Source organism: Ichthyophthirius multifiliis, assembly GCF_000220395.1.
Source record: "Ichthyophthirius multifiliis unplaced genomic scaffold scaff_1120509250899, whole genome shotgun sequence".
NCBI classification, from domain to species: domain Eukaryota; phylum Ciliophora; class Oligohymenophorea; order Hymenostomatida; genus Ichthyophthirius; species Ichthyophthirius multifiliis.
The window spans coordinates 1-20190 of record NW_004086394.1 but is presented as its reverse complement, the minus strand read 5'-3'; the positions used below and the strand labels follow the sequence as shown (position 1 = coordinate 20190).

At 16.8% G+C, this 20190-nt stretch overlaps 6 protein-coding genes across 6 annotated transcripts, besides 50 other annotated features; 2 read left to right on the top strand and 4 right to left on the bottom strand. All coding sequences in view use genetic code 6, as the record gives it.

Annotated features, from left to right (window-relative positions):
• Window positions 1-124: 124 nt before the first annotated feature.
• Window positions 125-177: a microsatellite.
• Window positions 178-2149: 1972 nt separating this feature from the next.
• Window positions 2150-2239: a microsatellite.
• A 98-nt stretch (window positions 2240-2337) lies between these two features.
• Window positions 2338-2381: a microsatellite.
• A 219-nt stretch (window positions 2382-2600) lies between these two features.
• Window positions 2601-2668: a microsatellite.
• Window positions 2606-2666: a microsatellite.
• A 5-nt stretch (window positions 2669-2673) lies between the features above and the next one.
• Window positions 2674-2719: a microsatellite.
• Window positions 2677-2719: a microsatellite.
• A 139-nt stretch (window positions 2720-2858) lies between these two features.
• Window positions 2859-2902: a microsatellite.
• Window positions 2887-2935: a microsatellite.
• A 381-nt stretch (window positions 2936-3316) lies between these two features.
• Window positions 3317-3382: a microsatellite.
• Window positions 3369-3428: a microsatellite.
• Window positions 3403-3448: a microsatellite.
• Window positions 3449-3585: 137 nt separating this feature from the next.
• Window positions 3586-3665: a microsatellite.
• A 231-nt stretch (window positions 3666-3896) lies between these two features.
• Window positions 3897-3937: a microsatellite.
• A 382-nt stretch (window positions 3938-4319) lies between these two features.
• IMG5_109610 (TB2 HVA22 family protein, putative) lies at window positions 4320-5359 on the top strand (the record flags this gene model as incomplete). The annotated part of the gene is made up of 2 exons (XM_004034881.1): window positions 4320-4476; window positions 4917-5359. The coding sequence occupies 2 exons, from the start codon at window positions 4320-4322 to the stop codon at window positions 5357-5359; spliced, it is 600 nt and encodes a 199-aa protein (XP_004034929.1).
• A 70-nt stretch (window positions 5360-5429) lies between these two features.
• Window positions 5430-5480: a microsatellite.
• Window positions 5431-5465: a microsatellite.
• A 67-nt stretch (window positions 5481-5547) lies between the features above and the next one.
• Window positions 5548-6724, bottom strand: IMG5_109600 (WD40 repeat protein; the record flags this gene model as incomplete). Its single annotated transcript, XM_004034880.1, has 3 exons — window positions 5548-5861; window positions 5925-6405; window positions 6476-6724. 3 exons carry the CDS (start codon window positions 6722-6724, stop codon window positions 5548-5550), a joined length of 1044 nt encoding a protein of 347 aa, XP_004034928.1.
• Window positions 6713-6747: a microsatellite.
• Window positions 6746-6790: a microsatellite.
• A 114-nt stretch (window positions 6791-6904) lies between these two features.
• Window positions 6905-6961: a microsatellite.
• Window positions 6909-6967: a microsatellite.
• A 147-nt stretch (window positions 6968-7114) lies between these two features.
• Window positions 7115-7192: a microsatellite.
• Window positions 7193-7286: 94 nt separating this feature from the next.
• Window positions 7287-7356: a microsatellite.
• Window positions 7357-7362: 6 nt separating this feature from the next.
• On the bottom strand, window positions 7363-8449 carry IMG5_109590 (hypothetical protein; the record flags this gene model as incomplete). Its single annotated transcript, XM_004034879.1, has 5 exons — window positions 7363-7495; window positions 7548-7778; window positions 7864-8091; window positions 8165-8256; window positions 8392-8449. The coding sequence occupies 5 exons, from the start codon at window positions 8447-8449 to the stop codon at window positions 7463-7465; spliced, it is 642 nt and encodes a 213-aa protein (XP_004034927.1). The 3' UTR covers window positions 7363-7462.
• Window positions 7789-7840: a microsatellite.
• Window positions 7820-7849: a microsatellite.
• A 52-nt stretch (window positions 8450-8501) lies between the features above and the next one.
• Window positions 8502-8535: a microsatellite.
• Window positions 8536-8710: 175 nt separating this feature from the next.
• Window positions 8711-8781: a microsatellite.
• A 10-nt stretch (window positions 8782-8791) lies between these two features.
• Window positions 8792-8826: a microsatellite.
• Window positions 8827-9073: 247 nt separating this feature from the next.
• IMG5_109580 (hypothetical protein) lies at window positions 9074-12975 on the bottom strand. Its single transcript, XM_004034878.1, has one exon. It carries the CDS (start codon window positions 10649-10651, stop codon window positions 9239-9241), a length of 1413 nt encoding a protein of 470 aa, XP_004034926.1. The 5' UTR covers window positions 10652-12975; the 3' UTR covers window positions 9074-9238.
• Window positions 9335-10060: a microsatellite.
• Window positions 9352-9996: a microsatellite.
• A 21-nt stretch (window positions 12976-12996) lies between the features above and the next one.
• Window positions 12997-13034: a microsatellite.
• Window positions 13030-13295: a microsatellite.
• A 538-nt stretch (window positions 13296-13833) lies between these two features.
• Window positions 13834-14004, top strand: IMG5_109570 (hypothetical protein; the record flags this gene model as incomplete). The annotated part of the gene is made up of 1 exon (XM_004034877.1): window positions 13834-14004. One exon carries the CDS (start codon window positions 13834-13836, stop codon window positions 14002-14004), a length of 171 nt encoding a protein of 56 aa, XP_004034925.1.
• A 42-nt stretch (window positions 14005-14046) lies between these two features.
• Window positions 14047-14153: a microsatellite.
• Window positions 14154-14650: 497 nt separating this feature from the next.
• Window positions 14651-14712: a microsatellite.
• An 853-nt stretch (window positions 14713-15565) lies between these two features.
• Window positions 15566-15595: a microsatellite.
• A 678-nt stretch (window positions 15596-16273) lies between these two features.
• Window positions 16274-16327: a microsatellite.
• Window positions 16275-16327: a microsatellite.
• Window positions 16324-16365: a microsatellite.
• A 46-nt stretch (window positions 16366-16411) lies between these two features.
• Window positions 16412-16462: a microsatellite.
• Window positions 16463-16472: 10 nt separating this feature from the next.
• Window positions 16473-16528: a microsatellite.
• Window positions 16479-16528: a microsatellite.
• A 117-nt stretch (window positions 16529-16645) lies between these two features.
• IMG5_109560 (morn domain repeat protein) lies at window positions 16646-18168 on the bottom strand (the record flags this gene model as incomplete). Its single annotated transcript, XM_004034876.1, has 4 exons — window positions 16646-16720; window positions 16764-17005; window positions 17056-17257; window positions 17357-18168. Coding segments are annotated over 4 exons (1329 nt in total), but the record flags the coding sequence as incomplete, so codon positions are not given.
• Window positions 17275-17332: a microsatellite.
• Window positions 18140-18224: a microsatellite.
• Window positions 18140-18225: a microsatellite.
• A 312-nt stretch (window positions 18226-18537) lies between these two features.
• Window positions 18538-18592: a microsatellite.
• A 660-nt stretch (window positions 18593-19252) lies between these two features.
• Window positions 19253-19290: a microsatellite.
• Window positions 19291-19319: 29 nt separating this feature from the next.
• Window positions 19320-19345: a microsatellite.
• Window positions 19346-19926: 581 nt separating this feature from the next.
• Window positions 19927-19966: a microsatellite.
• A 110-nt stretch (window positions 19967-20076) lies between these two features.
• Window positions 20077-20123: a microsatellite.
• Window positions 20096-20177: a microsatellite.
• Window positions 20112-20188: a microsatellite.
• Window positions 20189-20190: the final 2 nt, after the last annotated feature.

The window sequence follows — 20190 nt, the reverse complement described above, 5'->3', positions numbered from 1 at the left end:
ATTAAATAATAGAAAGAAGAATTTAAATCTTTTATTAATAAATATTCAATATTCATTAATACATGGTTTATATTTACACATTAAGAATTAATCTATAAACTTTTATACAAACAAGTAACTTTATTATATATATATATATATATAAATATAAATTAAATAAATAAATATATATATATAAGTATTTATTTTATATTTATTTTTATATTTTTTGATTATCTATTTTACAAAATAATTCTTAATAATTATTATTTATTCTTAATAATAGTCTATAATTTCTTGGGTCAGTCAACATTAGTAGAGTTTTAAATGATCGTAAATACATGATATTTACTTATTATTCATCATAAATTATTAAAGCTTCTTTTTTTAATTCATTTTTATTTATGGTATAGGAGGTGAATAATGATTTTATTATATTATTTCTTTTTGATTTAAAATCCACTATTTTTATATATTAAACATATTTATAAAAAAAAATACATCTGGAGAGCATAAATATATAGTTGGGCTAACTATAAAAGATAAAATCAGTTCTAAATTTGTATCAATTTTAAAAAAGTCAGTTGTTAAGCAATTTTAAGTAATTTTTTTTAAATTTTAAAATTAAGGAACTTCCTCAATAGCAAGCCAATCCTCTAAATAATCGATTGCGTCTTTCTGATTTCTTTTTGCAGTATTATTTGATAAATTTACTTCGAAATCTTATATATCTTCATCTATTTGAATACTTTCATCTTCTCCATTTGTATATATTTAATCTAATTATTCATCTATTTAATTGTTTTTTTATTTCTTGCTTTTTTAAATTAAAACTTTTTTATTATTTCATTTTTTTTTAAAAATAAAAAAAAAAAAAAAATAACTTTCTTCTATTTCATTTATTATATCGTGATTTTATTTTAATAAAATCAATTATTATTTAAATTAATAAAATTAAATACATGCTTCTTACATTAGTTATGCATTATCAGTATTTTAAATAAAACTTTTATAGAAAAAAGATATTTTTTCACTAAATAATTCATTTTATTAATATCTTTCCTTTTAAAAATAATAAATATATATATATATATATTTAAAAAATAACAAAAAACTTACTATTATAATTAATACAATTTATTTTATATATTATAATGTATATTTCTTTATCTTTATTATATTTTGAACTATATGTTAGGGTAGATTAAGTTTTTAAAATTATTAAGATTTCAAAAGATTAGATTTGTTGCTTTTTATTTGACTACTCACATCTTTTTATTCATTAATATTACTATTATTTTATTTTATATCCCTTTTTTAATTGATTAACTTTTTTTTTTTTTTAATAAAATTACTATTTTAAGGCTGTTGATATAATTTAACTTATATTTATATCACTTATTTAACTTATTTAAATACCTCCATATAAAAATTATTCAATAAATATTTGATTTTGATTAAATTTTTCAATTAATGTTTCTATTATTAAGGTAATCTTAATAAATAAATAGTAATTCCAATTTTTTTTTTTTTAAATGAAAAATAATATACCACAGGCTCAAAAGAAATTATATTTAAAAATAAATATTTATATATATCATTTTGGGCTAAAATTATACTATTTTATTTTGAAAAAGGTAAAATATCTGTTATTTATTTTAATCCTTTTTATATTAATATAATTCTTTTTTATTCATCATTTTCAAGCATCTATTTTTAATTAAAATAATATTTTTTGTGTATTTTTGTATTTAAAATACAGCTTGTTAGAAACATTGAATAAAAGGATAATCCATATATATTTTATGTGAAAATAAGTTTATAATTATTATTATAATTAAATATAAAATTAATCTAAATTATTGTTATTGTAATATAAATATTATATAATTAGTTGAAAAATATAATTCAACAAAAAATAATTAAAATGAAGAAAAAAAATATATATAAAAAAAAATTAAAAATGATCTTTATAAAAAATAAGATATAATATTATATCTTTCTCATTAATAATTTAATAATTTAAATTAAAAATTTATATTAAATGTTATTATTTATTTAAATATAAAAAAATTTTTTGTTTCCAATATTAAAATTATTTTATTAATTTCAAATATTTGAGGATATTTACATACAAATTTATATATTTAAATTTAACATAAATTACCCTTAAAAAATTAATAAATAAAATATATATAATAAGATATATTAAAAAATAAAAATAGTTATATAAATAAAAAATTATAAATAAAATATTATATTGTTGTTTTTAATATGAAATTAAAATATAAATATAATTAAATTAAAATAAAGTTATTATATAATATTTTTAATTATTACTATTATAAATATAAAATATTATTTTTATATTATTTTATATTTTTATACTTATATTTTATTTTATTTCAAATTTATTTTTCATATTTTTTCTAATTTGGCTTTTTAGATTATAGGATTTGCATTTTTTAATATTTCTTTTCCTAATTATTAAAAATCAAAATTACATTAATGTATCTCAGGCATTCTATGTTTATTACAATAAATATATCCACATTTACATTTTATACCTAAAATTCCAATTTTTTATTACATTTCCAACATTTAGATATATCATTCTATAAATAATTATAATATATATATATATATATATATATATATATATATATATATATATATATATATATATAATTTTTTATATAAATAAAAAAAATATAAATTAAAAAAAAAAAAAAATTAAAAATATATTTATTATTTTGATAGCATATTTATATTATAAATATGATTATTTTATATATTAGTATATATAAATATAAATATAATTTATTTTAATTATTTATTCAAAATTCTAAAATAATAATAATATTATTACTAATTAATATAATTATATATATTTTATTTATAAAATTATATTTTTTTACTTATATTTGTTTATTTTGTTATTTATCTTATTTATTTTATTAATTGTCTATTAAGTTTTTATTTTCTTCTATTTAATTATTTTTATATAGTTCAATATTTATTTATTCATTTTTCTTTTTAATTAGATTATTATAAATTAGAATTACTTTAAGCAATTTTTTTTCTAATTTCATTTTATATTATTATAAAAAAATAAATTATTATATCATCTTTATTATGATATAAGTTTTTTTTTTTTAATTTAATTTTTTATAAAAAAAATTTAAAAAAATTCAAATCAATATTATGACATTTTATAAATATTTTTTTTCTTATTAAAATTTTAAAACTTTATATTACTTATGACAAACTGAACAAAGATTCTCATTTACTGGGTTTCCGTAAAATTTTTAACAATCAAGACACAATTTTGTTTAAGATTATTATTATTATTATTATTATTATTGAGTATTATTATTATTCATTTGTTATTATTTTATTTTATGTTTTTTTTTTTAAGCTTTATTTAATTATTTGAATTTTTTTTTTAATAATTTTAGTATTTTTTTTATTTTTTTCTTTTCTTTAGTATAATTAATATATTATTAGTAAAAACAATAAATATTTTTTGAAATATAAAAAAGATACAATTTAAATAATAATATATATATATATATATACTGAATTAAGTAAAAAATAAAAAAAATATTATATTATATTATCTTATATTATCTCTTTTTTTATTATTTTTTAGATTATATATTTTTATATATATTTATTTTCATATTTATAAACTATTTATAAATTAAAATAAACTAAAAATAAAATACTCTTAAATATTTTTACAATCATTAATTATTTTTTGTTTTTATGTATTTAAATTTTATATTATTAATAAATTATATAATATAATTTAATTTTAAATAATATATAATATATGATAAATTTAATATATAAAGCTTATTATCTTAAAAAATCAAAAAATAATTATATATAAAAAAATATATATTTATTAGCAAATATATATATATATATGTATATATATATATATATACATATAAATAAAACATTTAAATAATAAAATATGTACCTAAATTTGTATAATTTTACATATAAACATAACTATTTTAATCTCAATTTAAATTAAAATTTTAACTTTTATATAAAAATAAAAAAATGATTCCAAAAGATAATAAAACCTACAAACTATAAGAATATTGGGATCAACGTTTTTATAAGAGCAACAATACGACTGGTTAGCCTCATATTAATAAATAAGTTCAATTATCTAAAAGTACATAAAAAAAGAAGATAAAATATTACTTGTAGGTTGTGGTAATTCTATATTAGGTCCTAATATGTACGAAGATGGTTATAATAACATAACATCAAGCGATTTTAGTTAAATAGTAATAAATAAATAAAAAGAGCTTTTTCCGAAAATGAATTGGATAATCAGCAACGTAAAAGATTTAAAAGAATTCGAAAATGAAAGCTTTGATGTAATTTTTGATAAAGCCACTATGGATGCACTTGTAACAGATGAGGGCAGTCAATGGAAGCCAAATCCTGAAACTGTAGAAGATTGCAAGTTGATGTGTAAAAATGTTTTTAGATGTTTAAAAAATGGAGGTTTGTTTATATAAATAACTTTCTAAGATCCATATTTTAGGAAAAAATATATAGAAAATCCGGAATTGGGGTGGAAGGTTTAAAATTATGAAAAAATTGACTTTGGATTGGGTTATCATTTTTTAGTTTTATAGAAAAATTGATTATGTTTATTTTATTTTATTTATTTTAAAAAAAAATAGAGTTATTTTGGACATTTTTTTTTATTTTAGTTTAATATTAATATTTTTTTTTTTTTTTTTTCTAATATAAAAAAAATTTAATAGCTAAATTTTTTAGAAATATTTTTTTTTTTAGTTTTAACTTTTTAACCCTAAAATATAAATAAAAAAAATTATTAAAAATAAAAATAAAAATGTCTTCTTAATAAAAAAATGAAACTTTAGAAAACATAATAGATAAAATAGGTCAAGATTTCCAAGATGTAAAACCTTTATATGATGCATCTTAAAAATTAGGAGTAAAACCTGGTTTATTAGTCTTAGTTTCATTCTTTGCTTGCCTGTTTTTCGTTGTCTTAGGATTTTTGGGTAAATTCTTGACTTCTGTAGTTGGTATTTTATATCCTGGATACATGAGTTTTAAAGCTATAGAAACAAAAGATGATAATGATGATAAATAATGGCTTACATATTGGGTAGTTTTTGGATTTTTACATATATTTGATGCTCCATTAGGTTGGTTATTATCCTTCTTCCCCTTTTATTATCCTTTAAAATTAATGTTCTATATTTTCTTATTTTATCCTAAGACTAAAGGTGCATTAAAGATTTACAATTCATTTTTAAGAGAAAAAATAAGTAAATATCAAAGTTTTATTGATGGATATTTAAAAAAAGATAGCAAATGAAAAAAAAAAAAAAAATATTTTTTATTTTCTATGATATAATTAATATTGTTATACAATATATATCTTTAATTAAAAAGAAATAAAAAAAAAAAAAAATATAAAAAAATTATATAAAAATATATATATATATATATTTAATATATTAATTTTATTTATATATATTTATATATAATTTATATTATTTTCTTTCAAGAATCTTTAAATGCAATACAATTTATAGCCTATTTGTGCCCTTTAAATGTTTTATCACAAGTCTATACTTTTTCTTCTAATCTCCATAATTTAGCTATACCATCACTTGATCCACTTAATAAATAAGATGAATCACATCCATATGCGACATCCCAAACCCATTTTGAGTGCCCATATAATGTTGTTTTAAATTCGAATTTTTTACTTTATTCATTTAAACTCCATAGTTTTATAGTTTTATCAGCACTACAGGTTACCAATTATCTTTTTTTATTTTTTATTTTGTTTACGTTTTGTTTTGTTTTTTTTACTTAACTTATGGAGATATTTAACATTTTAAAATATAATCTTCATGAGCTTAAATTTTTTATACAAATTAAATATTCTTATATATATCGAAATAAAAAATAAAAATATACTTAATATTAATTTACATCATTTTTTATCATATTCCAGATATGAACAAAGCCAGAAGAATCTGCCGCACAAAAAATAGATCCGTTTTAAGCTATAGAAACTGACCTTACACCAATATCAGGTGCTGGAGTCTATATATTATATATTAATATAAAAAATGTATATATAATATTTACAAATTTAACTCGACATTAATCTTTTCTTAAATCCCATATTTTTACATTTCCTTATTAATCTCCTGAAATAATTTAAACTTCATCTGGATGTAATACTGCTTAATTTACAGGTTCTTTACTTTAAAAACATTTAGCATTTCCTTACATATTTAAATCATGTATTTTAATGCATCCGTCTTCTGAACTTGTATAAATCCATTTATTATTTTATTTAAATCCTATAGATGTCACATTACTTTAATATCCTTCATATATATTTTTCTATTTTATTTATAAAAAACTATTTAAAATATATAGTTTTATTAGTTTATATAAAAATATATAAGTTTACAGGTCTTTCTGAAAATTAATTTAAATCATATATATAGGCAGCAAAACTGCCTGCACCTCCTAAATATAATCTATCTTAGGAAACTTCAATTCGATTTATTAAGAATGAATTTTTTGATATTTATGCTTAATTTTATTTCTTATTTTATGAATATTCAACACTTGCTATTTATTTCTAATTTAAAGGATTCCATAATCTTATTGTATGATCATAAGACCCTGTAGCTATAATTACATTAATTTAATTCATTTTAAAATTTAATTTTTTAAAATATTTATATATATATATATATATATATATATATTTAATATATATCTTATTTATAATTTTTTTTTCATTTATTTTTTGAAAAACAATTAAATACTAATAATATAAATGAATAATTAATAATTAATATACTATAGGATTTTCTTTCTTTTATTATGTTTTTTATAAAATATGTATTAAAAATATATTATAATAATAGATATAAAAATATATATAAAAAAATATTTTAATTTTTTGTTATGTTATGTTTTTAGTTTTTTAAATAAATCAAAAAAAATAAAAAAGAAAAATAAAAAGTATATTATTATTATTAAATAATTTTAAAAAAGAAAATATATGTTTATTATAGTAAGTTTTAAAAAAATTAATAAAAATAATAAAAATTATAACATAAATTAGTAATTATACAATTATAAGAATAAAATTTTGCATAATAAAATTATAATAATATTTTAAATATTTAATTATTTTATTAAAAGTTTTTTTAAAAAAAAGATATATAAATTAAGGTTATAAATAACTCTAAAAAAAAAAAATTTTTTAAATATTTATATATATATGTTTATATATAATAAATATATAAATATATACATATATATATATATATATATATAATAATATTAGATTAAAATTCTTTTAGATAAAAAACATAACAAATATAAAATAATAATTTCTATTAAATGGGTTTTTATCTTTTTTATCATATTATTTGTTTTTAATTCATTTGAAAAAGTAATTTTTATCTACTTTATCCTTTGTTTATATATGAAATATAATAAAAATATTTAGTTATAAATTAAATTACGAACTCATCAAAAATTGATTAGAATTAAGAGTCATAATTAAGAGAAGTATAAATCATATGAGCATAATATCCAATATCATCTCTAACCTAATAAAAAAAAAAAATATTAAAATTATATGTATATATTAATACTTTATCTTGCCATAAAGGATAATCTTTTAAATTATTCATAAGATTAACATATTTATGTAAAGAATCTTTTATATCAGATTCTATCATTTAATGTGTATGCTTTACAATTATAAAAAAATTATTTTATTTAATAAATAAAAATTATTATTTATATATTAATATTTATATATATATATATTATTACTTCATGTTTGTTATGGAAGTTAGATGTAGCTACATTTCTTGAAAGTTCTAGATAAATAGTTTTTAATTCCCAATAAAAATCACTTAAATTTTAAATTAGTTTAGAAAGTTCTTAATATTCCTAAAGAAGTTATTTGGATTCATTAAATTTTTAAAGTTCATTTTTTCCAGAAAATGCTGAAGCAGGTACATTGTAATTTTATGCAACTATACTATAGAAATTAAGTTCCTTTATTTTATTTTTTATTAAAAAAATAAAAAGAATAAATTATAAAAATATTATATTAATCTATATTATTTACATTATATTTCATAGAATTATTCTTTAAGAAATATTCATCTGGGTTTTCAAGATCGGATTTGACCATTTATGCCATTACTCTTTTTGATTAGACTATTTTAAAATTTTATAAATATAATTTCTTTATGTTTAAAATAATAAAATTTATAAACTAAATTATAATATATTAAATTAATATATATGCTTGATAAATATTTATAGTTTTTAATAGTTTTTATTTAGTTTTACAGGCTGTATTAATTATTCTTGATTTAAGAAATGTATTTCTAAAAAATGAAAGAGACATTTTTTTTTATTTTATTTTAATTAAAAAAATTATATATATTATTATTTTTAATAAATAATTTTTTTATTTGAAATATTTTTATATTTTATTTTATAAACTATATTAAAAATAAATAATTTTTGATTATTTATATAATAAAATAAAAATAATTTTTTTTAATTAATTAATTATATAAAATATATCTTTGATAATTTTTAAATAATTTTAAAATGAAATAAATTTATAATTAAATTGTTTATTTTAAGAAAAAAATATTTATTATTAATTAATTAAATTTAATTTAATTTAATTTAATTTAATTTAATTTAATTTAATTTAATTTAATTTAATTTTATCTAACAAATTTTTTTTTATTTTTATTTTATTTTTCTTTTATTATCAATTTTTTCTAAATACAATATTATACAATTAATATATTCATAAATAATATTATTATATTAAAAGATATTTATAATAAAAATTTAGTGGACAATTTAAAAAATAAAAAAATTTTAAGAAAAAAATATAAAAAATAAATATATTTAAATATAAAATTATATTATAAAACCATAAAAATATAAAAAAATATGAAAAAATTATTATTTTTATCTTTATTATTAATATTTTTAACAAATTCTTTTAGTTACAGAATATCAAATACTATTACATAATAAAATACTTATTATTAAAATAGATATTTAAGAATTTTTGATGATAACTATAAATAACCTATTTTAGATTAAGATAAATAATAAGATATTTAAAATAGATTTTTAGATTAAGACGATGATAATTAGGAATAAAATGATGTCAAAAATGACTAACTTGAAAATTAAAACAAATAAACAGATTAATAACAATAATAAAATGATTAATAAGATCATGAAGAATAAAAAGGTAAACAAGAAAATGAAGAAGAAATGAAGAAAAAATAAGAAGAAGAACAAAAGAAAAAACAAGAAGAAGAATAAAAGAAAAAACAAGAAGAAGAATAAAAGAAAAAATAAGAAGAAGAACAAAAGAAAAAAGAAGAAGAAGAAAAAAAGAAAAAAGAAGAAAAAGAATAAAAGAAAAAATAAGAAGAAGAACAAAAGAAAAAAGAAGAAGAAGAAAAAAAGAAAAAACAAGAAAAAGAATAAAAGAAAAAATAAGAAGAAGAATAAAAAAAAAAACAAGAAGAAGAATAAAAAAAAAAACAAGAAGAAGAATAAAAGAAAAAACAAGAAGAAGAATAAAAGAAAAAACAAGAAGAAGAATAAAAGAAAAAATAAGAAGAAGAATTTAAGAAAAAATAAGAAGAAGAACAAAAGAAAAAAGAAGAAGAAGAAAAAAAGAAAAAACAAGAAAAAGAATAAAAGAAAAAATAAGAAGAAGAATAAAAAAAAAAACAAGAAGAAGAATAAAAAAAAAAACAAGAAGAAGAATAAAAGAAAAAACAAGAAGAGGAATAAAAGAAAAAATAATAAGAAGAAGAATAAAAGAAAAAACAAGAAGAAGAATAAAAGAAAAAATAAGAAGAAGAACAAAAGAAAAAAGAAGAAGAAGAAAAAAAGAAAAAAGAAGAAGAATTTAAAAAAAAAAGAAAAGAAAAACAAGAAAAAAAAAAAAAAGAAAGAGAAGAAAGAAAAAAAAAAGCTTAATAAAAAAAGCAACAAGAAGAAGAACTAAAAAAATAAAAATAAAAAGAAGCCTAATAAAACCAAGATGAAAAATTAGAAGAAGAATAAATTGAATAAAATGATGAATAAGAAGATAAAGAATAATAATAAAAAAAAGACTAAAATGAAGAACAATCAGAAGACAAAGATCAATCAGATGAAGAAGTCTAAACTGAAGACAAAGAAGAGGATGAAGAAAAAGAAGAAGAAGAAAAATAAACCGATGATAAAGATTAATAATCTAAAAATCCTCCGAAAGAAAGTGAATAGTATTAAATGAAATCTAAAGAAATCTATTTAAACAATAATTAGAAAATAATAGGAAAAATCGAAACTTAAGTTCTATACTAGCCAGTTTCCTTTTTTTATTTTGACACTGAAGATAATTAAGGCTTTAACTATAATATACCCCTTACAATAATTGTTTCTGGAAAAGAAGACTTTTTACATTCTCCTGCTTTATTTATTTCTTTTCAAGAAGAATATCCTAACGGATATAACCAAAGTGATACTGTATGTGGTTTTTAAGGCTAAGATTTTTGTTCATTTTAACTAGAGTAAACATAAAAGAGGATCTATATGGGAATTTTCTGCTAAAGCAAATGTGTATTCAATATCTAGATATTCCAAGAAGCCCCTGATAAATTATTTATAGACGAATACACAATGCTAAGAGCTGATAAAGACACCTCAACTGAAAAAATCATATACTTAAATATACCAGATGACCATTTCCCCATCAGTCACTTATTAATAGAGGCTTATATACTAAACCCGACTGAAATAAACTCTCCTATCCGTCTTTATGTAAAGGAAGGTTTAGTAGCCATTCCTAATCCATCTGATTTCGACTTTTATGCTGAAGAAATAATGTTAAATGGCCAAAGTGTATTAATAGAGGCTAATTAAAACCAAGAATATATAACATAGAAAAATTATGTAATTTCCTTATATTTACCTAAACAAGCTATTGTGAGTTTTCAAACTGAATCTTTTTATAAAATAAGAAAAATTCATCTTTTTTAAGACCTCTCCGATATGGTTGATGCAGAGCAGGTACGTATTTTCAAGCTTATTTTAGATGATTATTCCTTAAGTTTAATAAATGAGAAAAATAACCAAAAAGATATGCAAATTTCCTTCGAACTAGACCCTTTTTAGGGAAATCCGGACCTATATATAACATTTAACGAATTACCAGATAATCCATCTGACACATCCTAATATAAATGGTCTTCAGTTTAAAAAGAGGGTACAGAAAGTCTCAGTTTATCCCCATCTTTAGTTAAGAAGGAAAGCTTTGACATCAATGATGTCTTTTATTTGATTGTATATGGGTAATCGGCTGCTTCTTTTGTTATTTATAATTATATTTCTACTTTTGAAGACCGTGCTTTATTATTTGATTATCCTGAGAACGGCTATTTAGAATAGAATGACTTTGTAAACTACAGTTTGACGTTAAAATATGAAATGTAGGATGAATTTTAGGCCACCTTTCTCCTAATAGGTTCTAATTTAGAATTTTACATAAAAATATGTGATAACAGTAATGAATAGTGTGTTATAAATGACTAAAATGCCGACTAAATAAACCTAAAAAGTACCGAATAGAGCAAAAAAGAGCACAAAATTTAAATTACGATAAAAAAAAAAGACTTTTTCGACTAAAAAAAAGTCTAAAAACGTTTTATTACAGTAGGTATAAAAGCAATTAAAAATACTTAATTTAAACTTTTTGCAAAACACCCATTTTCATATATAAAACTAAAAGAAAATACAAACTATAGAAGTGCACTAGAACAAGGACATGCTGAATACTATAAGTTTTCTATAAAAAAAAATTCGAAAGATAATATTTATAAAATAGTATTCTCATATATAACTATTTCTGGCTAAATATCAGTCTTTTCTTCCAAAAAAACACCCTATCCTGATAATGAAGATACTGTTTTTGCTTATGATATAAACCAAGATTAAATAGTGTATTAATAAACTAATGAAAACGAAGAAAATTAAGATATGAAGGGGACTTATTATTTATCGGTAAAGGCTTACGCATCTTCTATATATTAAATACATGTGAAGGTTTATAGAAAAAAAAAGGAAGATAAAAAAATAACATCTGAACCTAAATATATAGACTTTGGTAATGTAGAAAAAGGTTATATATAATACGGAATCGATGAAGTATTCTATTTTGAGCCTTAAACATCCATTTTGGAAATGCAACTAAGCTTATTTTACAGCACTTATATTTAAAATAAAAGTACATTCACAAGAGGTTTACGTCCGGAAATTATTTTATAGTAATTTTAAAATACGACATCAAATGATGAAGAAGAGACTTCTCCTTTAATAATTGAAAATGAAAAAGAGGATTTTCAAGCCCAAAATTTTATTTTATATAAATATAAAATTAAATATTAGTCAAATATTTGGTATTAAATAACCTTGAAACATGATAGTTAAAATTATCAACAATATCAAATTAAATATGAATTGAATATAAATTCATAAGAAATTAGCTATATAATTCCATAAGGTAATTATATATAAGAACTAGCCTTTAAAAATATGCAAACATATGAGTTTTATATGAATTCTCCTTCTTAATTCTACTTGGAAGTTTTCGAATGTTTAGGAAGCGTTAACATTTAAGCTTCTGATTCTATATGGAATACACTAGATAAAAAATTCAATATAAATTAAAATTTATCTTAAATAATAGGAGATCATTAAATTATTAATTACGATTTATAATAACAAGGTCCTTTATATTTATCTGTAATTAGTGAAAATTAAGCACTATATATGTTTGTTCCCCATCTTATACCAAGAGATTAAATTATTCCTCATTAAGTTTATTCGACTCCATCTGAAACATCAATAGAAATATAGATATACGAGAAAAAGAAAAATGATAATAAAAAAAAAAATGAAAATAATAATGATAATAATAAAAACAACAATGAAAATAATAATAATAATAATAATAAAGATAATGATAATGATAATGATAATGATAATAATAATGATAATGATAATGATAATGATAATGATAATGATAATGATAATGAAAATAATAATAATAAAGATAATAATAATAATAATAATAATAATAATAATAATAATAATAATAATAATAATAATAATAATAATAATGGAAATAATGATAATTAAAATCAAAATAATAATAATAATAATAAAAAAAATCTATAAATTACTTTTGGTACTATTTAATGTGCTAATGGATGCATAGATAGTATTTATGAGGCTAAAGAATATTAATATAATATATATATTACTAATTAATAATAGTTATTACCTTATTTTGCCAAATGTGGTTTAGATAATCTTAGTACAGATATTCGTTATGAAGAATTTAAGAATTTGAATTTTGAAGATATTTATTTATAAAAAGCAACCTATGTATATACGAGTTAATAACCTCTTAAGCATACTTTTTTGATTGAAGATATACCTGATAATGATGATTATTATATATAAATTGCTGGTATTTTATACTTATAAGTTGATTAAGAAGATTAAGAATATTATGAGTCTTTTACTTTTATTTACCCTCCAAAAAAATACTCTCTTAAATAATAAATTATTTAAAATATAATAAATTTAGAAAATTAAGATATTTTTAAAATTATATATATAATACCTGAATGGGCTGCTATTTCAATAGGAGCTTTCATTTCTATTGTGATTATTTTATGTCTATATAAGTAAATTAAAATGTTTGTCATTAGAAGAAGATATAGATTGGCAATGGAAAGCAATTAAGACGATAATTAAAAAGATTAAATTGAGGATGCATAAAACGAAGATGAGAATGTTATTAATGAATATGAAGATAACGAAAAGAAAAACGAAAAAAAAAAAATAATATTAACAACAAGTAATTGAATATTTATAAAAATATTTATTTAGTAATTATTTTAGAAATAAATATATTATAATATATATATAAATAAAAAAAATTATATATAAATATATATATATTTATATATATATTTATATATATATATATATTTATATATATATATATACTATATTTTAATAAATTTCATCTATAATATTTATTTAACCCCAATGGTTATTAATAATAATTTTTTTAAATATCCATTCTAGAATTATTGTAGTTTGGATGATTCTACATCTATACACCAGATTAAAATTCTATATAATACTCAGGTGTTTAAAAACTTTTATTGCATCTTTCTGAATATTCTTATTCACTTCTAGCTTCTGTAACTTTAGTTAATTTTTCGAAATTATTATTGTTTATAGTATTATTTAAATATAATTTTGAATCATTTTATTTTTGATTAATATTTTTTTAGGTAATGATTCCATTTTATGCTAAAATTGATTCATAATATTTTTATTATTATTAAAGTTATTTTTAATAATTCTCTTTTTGTTCTTTTAAAATATCATATTGGCAAAAATCATAATCTTTAAATTTACTTTTTCTTTCATAGAAAATTTCAGAACTATTATTTTAAATATTATTGTTTTCATTATTTTAATTATTATCATTATTTACATCTTATTATTATTATTATTATTATTATTATTATTATTATTATTATTATTATTATTATTATTATTTTTCAATTTAAAATCCATATTTTTTAACTAAATCTTAATTTGAAGGTGGTGAATAAATCTATTGATCGCCATCGCCATCGATTTCGAATTCCTGTTTTTTATAATTTTTATTTTCAATTTCTTAAATATCATCTTCTATATTTTCATTTATATCTTTTAATTATTAAATTCTTTTCTTAATAGATTCATCAATCTTATTAGATCCTCTTTCCTTTAATATTTAATTAAACTTTTCTTATTTCTATGATAAAATACTCTTAACTTGTTAACTTTAATTGTTCTTAATATCAATAATCTTGTCTAAATCTTCTTCATCAATCCTTCTATATACAAGTGTTTCTCCTCCATCCTATTCCACTTTTATCTTTTCAATTGTAGTAATTCTTTTAAACCCATATTTATTATCTAAAAAATCATCTATAGGCGGATTAAAAAGCATTTACCTTTCCCCTTCTTAAGCACAATCCAAACATTGATTTTCATATAAAAACTAATTAGCACTCAATTTAGATTTTTAATTTAAATTTTTTTCTGTTTACTCTTTAAAATGTTAAATATCAGAATTTGGACCCATTAGAAATCTTTAATAAAGCTTTGATTATAAATCATTTGCAAGTTTTTTTTTTGAATTATTTTTCATTTTTAACATTTCTTCATTTAAATCCTATATACCTATTTTTTTTTTTAAACTTTTAAAGACTACGGTTTTTTATCTTTATCTTTATAATTATATTTTTCTTGAATTTATTCTTCTTTAGGTGCTTTTAATATTCTTGAATGCGTGTTAGAATATTACATTGTTTATTCATAATCATTATCTAATGTTTATATTAAATATTTAAATATAAATATATATATTTTTTTTTTATTTTTTTTATATTTTAGTATATATATTATTTATTATTTTACCATTATATTCTTTCATATTTACGAATTATTAATATGTATTTTTAAATTAATTCTCTTTTCCTTACTTATCATATTTATTTTTAACTTTCTAGCTTATTTTTATAGGATAATATTAATTTTCTAAGGGATCCCAAACATCTTATATTACTTCTTCTAATACTTGATTATTATCTATAGGAATGTATTGAACCCATCTTCTTATATTATTATAATTGCATACATCATTTAATATAGGAGGATCGGGTCTATAAGGATCTGTTATAAAATTATAATAAGAAGGCTTATCTTCGCATTATAAACAATTAGTCCCTTATGGATATGAATGACTTTGTCCAATAGGTAATTTTTCTTCAGGTTCATGGCTTATATAAGGATTTAATTGATATTTTTTTGAAAAATGCTCAAATAAACTCATATAGTGATTTTTGTTATATCTGTAATATTCTTTGGGGAGAGTCGCGTTTATTTTTTTAAATGAGGTGAATAAAATGGAAGTGTTATGTTAGTTTATATCTATTCATCTAATTCTTTTATTTTTTATTTTATTTTTAAAGAATAATTTTAATATTCTTGTTCTACAGAATTACTTATCATTTTATTTTATTATTTAAAATTTATATAATATGATTTGAAAAATAATTATTATTAAAGGATTTTTGTATAAATATATATTTATTTTTTTTAAAAAAATATTTAATTTATTTTTGATAATTAAAATATATTAATTTTATAAAAAATAATTAAAATATTTATTTAAATAAAATAAAGTTTTATTTTTTAATATAATGTGAAATAATTTTTTTATTTATATATAAAAATAATATATATATATATATATAAATATTAAAAAAATATATATATTTTTTTAAAATATTATTTATATATAAATTATTTTTAATAATATTATATTACCAAAATACCAAAAAAAAAAAATATAGGAAATAATAATAAATAATTATATTTATATATAATTTAATTTATAATGATTCTGAAAAAATTTTATTTATTAAAAATATTTTTATTTTCATTAAATGATTCCTAAAACAATATCATCTCTAAATTCACAATGATGAACAATTCCATTTGATTTAATAAATTCCTATATTTTTATTTATAAAATAAAGAAAAAATAAAAAAATTACTCCTTAACCATTCATTTTATCATTAACCCATTCTCCAATATATTTTTCTCCATTAATCCAACTATAAATTCCTTTTCCGTGTCTTTTTCCATAAAGCCATTATCCTTCATATTTATCTCCACTTACGAATTAATATACTCCTTATCCTCCTTTATCTCCTTCTTTCCATTCTCCTTAATACTAATCTCCATTTGACATATATAAATTTCCAAAGCCTTATCTTCTATCATTCAACCAATCTCCTAAATTAAATTTATTTATTTTATTTTTAAAAAATGTTATGAATACAAACCTTCATATTTATCTCCATTAGCAAAAAAATAAATTCCTTTTCCACTTTTTTATCCATATTTAAAATCTCCTTAATATCTATCACCATTAATATACATATGTATACCAGTTCCATTTTTATAATCATTAATCCAATTTCCTTCATATTTACTACCATCTCTAAAAAAATAAATACCTTATCCATGCTTAGACCCATTAAGCCACTGATTGAAAATTAATAATATATATTAATAAATAAATATATAAATATATATATATATATATATATATATATATATCTCTATAAATTATTTTTTATATACTTCCCCATCATATTTATCGTTATTAGCATAATACATAATTCCTCTTCCGTTTGCCTTATCTTATTTCCATTAACCATCATATTTAGCTCCTGAAGAGTAAGTAAGTATTCCTTTTCCATTTTTAATTCCATTTTCCCATTATCCTTCATATTTTTCATCAAATTGATAATAATAAGTTCCTTTACCATATCTTTCTCCATTTTTCCATTCTCCTTCATATTTTTCTCCTGTTTAAAAGTAACTGTATTAACCGAATCCATTTTTCATATTATTTTCCCAATTACCTTTATAAATATTGCCATTTGCATAATTATAAATTCCTTGTCCATTAATATGTCCATTTTTTAATTACCCTTAATAAACATCTTCATTTTTGAATAAATATAAACCTTCTCCATCCATATAATCCATCTTCCAATCTCCAAAATATTTATCTCCATTCTAAAAAATATTCACCCCTTTTCCATTTCTTAAGTTATTTTGCATTTGACCGATATATGTACTTCCATCTTTATGAATCTATTGGGTATAATTTTAGTTGTCTATGTATTTTTATTAGAATTCTTATATTTATTAGTCCTTAATTATAGTAGGAAGTGCTTAAGGCTTTTAAATTTCGATTATAGAACGCTTTTAAGACATCATAAAATCATTCCTATTTTGTGAATTATTTAAAAGATAATTATAACTGTTATTTAAAGATAACTATTTTTTTTGTTTTTTTTTATAAATTTATCTATATAAGTTATTTATGTTATTTTTTTTTTTAGGGTTGATCCTTATTTTTTATTTTTTTGTATTAATTATTTTTATTATTTTTTATTTTATTTTTCTTTTCTTTCTTTATATATTTTTATTTATTTTATTTACTAATGAATATAATAAATATTTATTATTGTTATATATTTTTAAAAAATTAATAAATAAATTTAAATCAAAATTTTATTATTTATTATTTTATATGTTTTAAATTATATATATTTTTACAAAAAATATTTTCTAAAATAAAGCAAAAATATATAAATAAAATTTATCAAGAGTACAAAAATATTAAAATAAAAAATTAATTGTTTATACAGATTTATTTATAATTGAATTTGTCTATTTTGTATTAAAAATTTTTTATTAATAAATAAAATTAAAAATATTTAATTTTAAGTTATTATTTAATGAATATGTTAATATATTATTAAATAAATTTATATATATCAATATAAATTATAAATATTTAATATATTTCTATAAGTTATTATTATTTATTTAATATAATATTTAAAAAATAAATAAAATTAAGTTATATATTTCATAAATATATCATTGATAATTTAATATAATAAAAAAACCAATACAATAAAATAATATAAAATTTTTATTCTATAAATATTATTGCATTATTTTTGTATTATTATATATTATTAAAACTATGCTTTTATACTAATTAAATCTTAAACAAACAAAAAATTATGTATATTGTATTGACATTATTAATCTATTAAATAATTTATTAATTTAATATAAAATCTTTAATTATTTTATATAGAAATCAAATAAATAAATAATAATAATTTAATTTTTTGTTATAATAAATAATTAAAGTATAATATAAGTATGCAATCTTTTATCAATAATTGCTATTTTATAAATTTCAATATGCCAATATTATATATATTGAATTCAAAATATTTTAATAATAAAACAAAATAAATTAATATTTTTACTATTACTATTTATTTTTTAAACATATATTTATTAATAACCTATTTATTTTAATATTAGAAGTATTATTAGAAAAAAATAATACTTATCTAAATTTTTATTTATTTATTTAAATAATAAAAATATTCTTTTCATATTAAGATTTTATATATTGATTTTATATTATAATATATGTTAAAAAATATAATTATCAATTTTTAATAAATTAGTAATTTTTATTTAAAAAAAAAAAAACTAAAAAATATCTAAAAAAAAAAAAAAAAAAAAAAAAAATTTGACAGACAATATATTAAATATTATCTAATTTAAATATAATAAATATATAATTTTTTTATTTTACAAATATTAAAAATCAATTGATTTTTTTTTTCCTATTTTTAAGTATTTTCATTTGTTTCTTTAATATGTTAGGATTATTTTAACTTTCATATAAAATGTCTAGTAATTTAACATATTATTATTTTTCTTTTAAATCTCTACTTTCAATCCATTCTTTTACATGATTTTACAAATAAAAGTTAAATATCTCACTAAATTTTTAATTGTACATCAATTTGTGAAAATTCTTATGATTAGGCGATTTAAATTTACAATATCTTATAAGTTTTTTCCTTAAAAGTATCGGATCATTAGAATTTGCATAGAAGGGTATTTTTTAAATAAGGGTAGTATCATCAACAATATATTTAGACCATTTAATAAAATTGCTAATAATATTTTTAACAATATTTCCTTTTCTTAAGACTTTTTGGTTATCATTATATTCTTTTTTTCTAATTATTCCTATTTTATAATTATAGCTTTAGATTTTTTGATATCTTAGTTATTTTATATAATTTATTTTTATAAATAAAATTAATCTTTATATTATTATTATTCTTAATATTATATATTTTTGGTTAATTTAATTGCCTATTTTCTAATATTTTTAGTTTATTAAATTAATTATTTTTATTCATTCTAAAATACATCAAAATTTTAATAATCTTTATAGAATTTAATAAATATATATATATATATATATATATATATATATATATATTATATATATTATTATTATTATATTATTATTTATTTTAATTTTAATTATTATATATATATTATTAATTAATTATTTA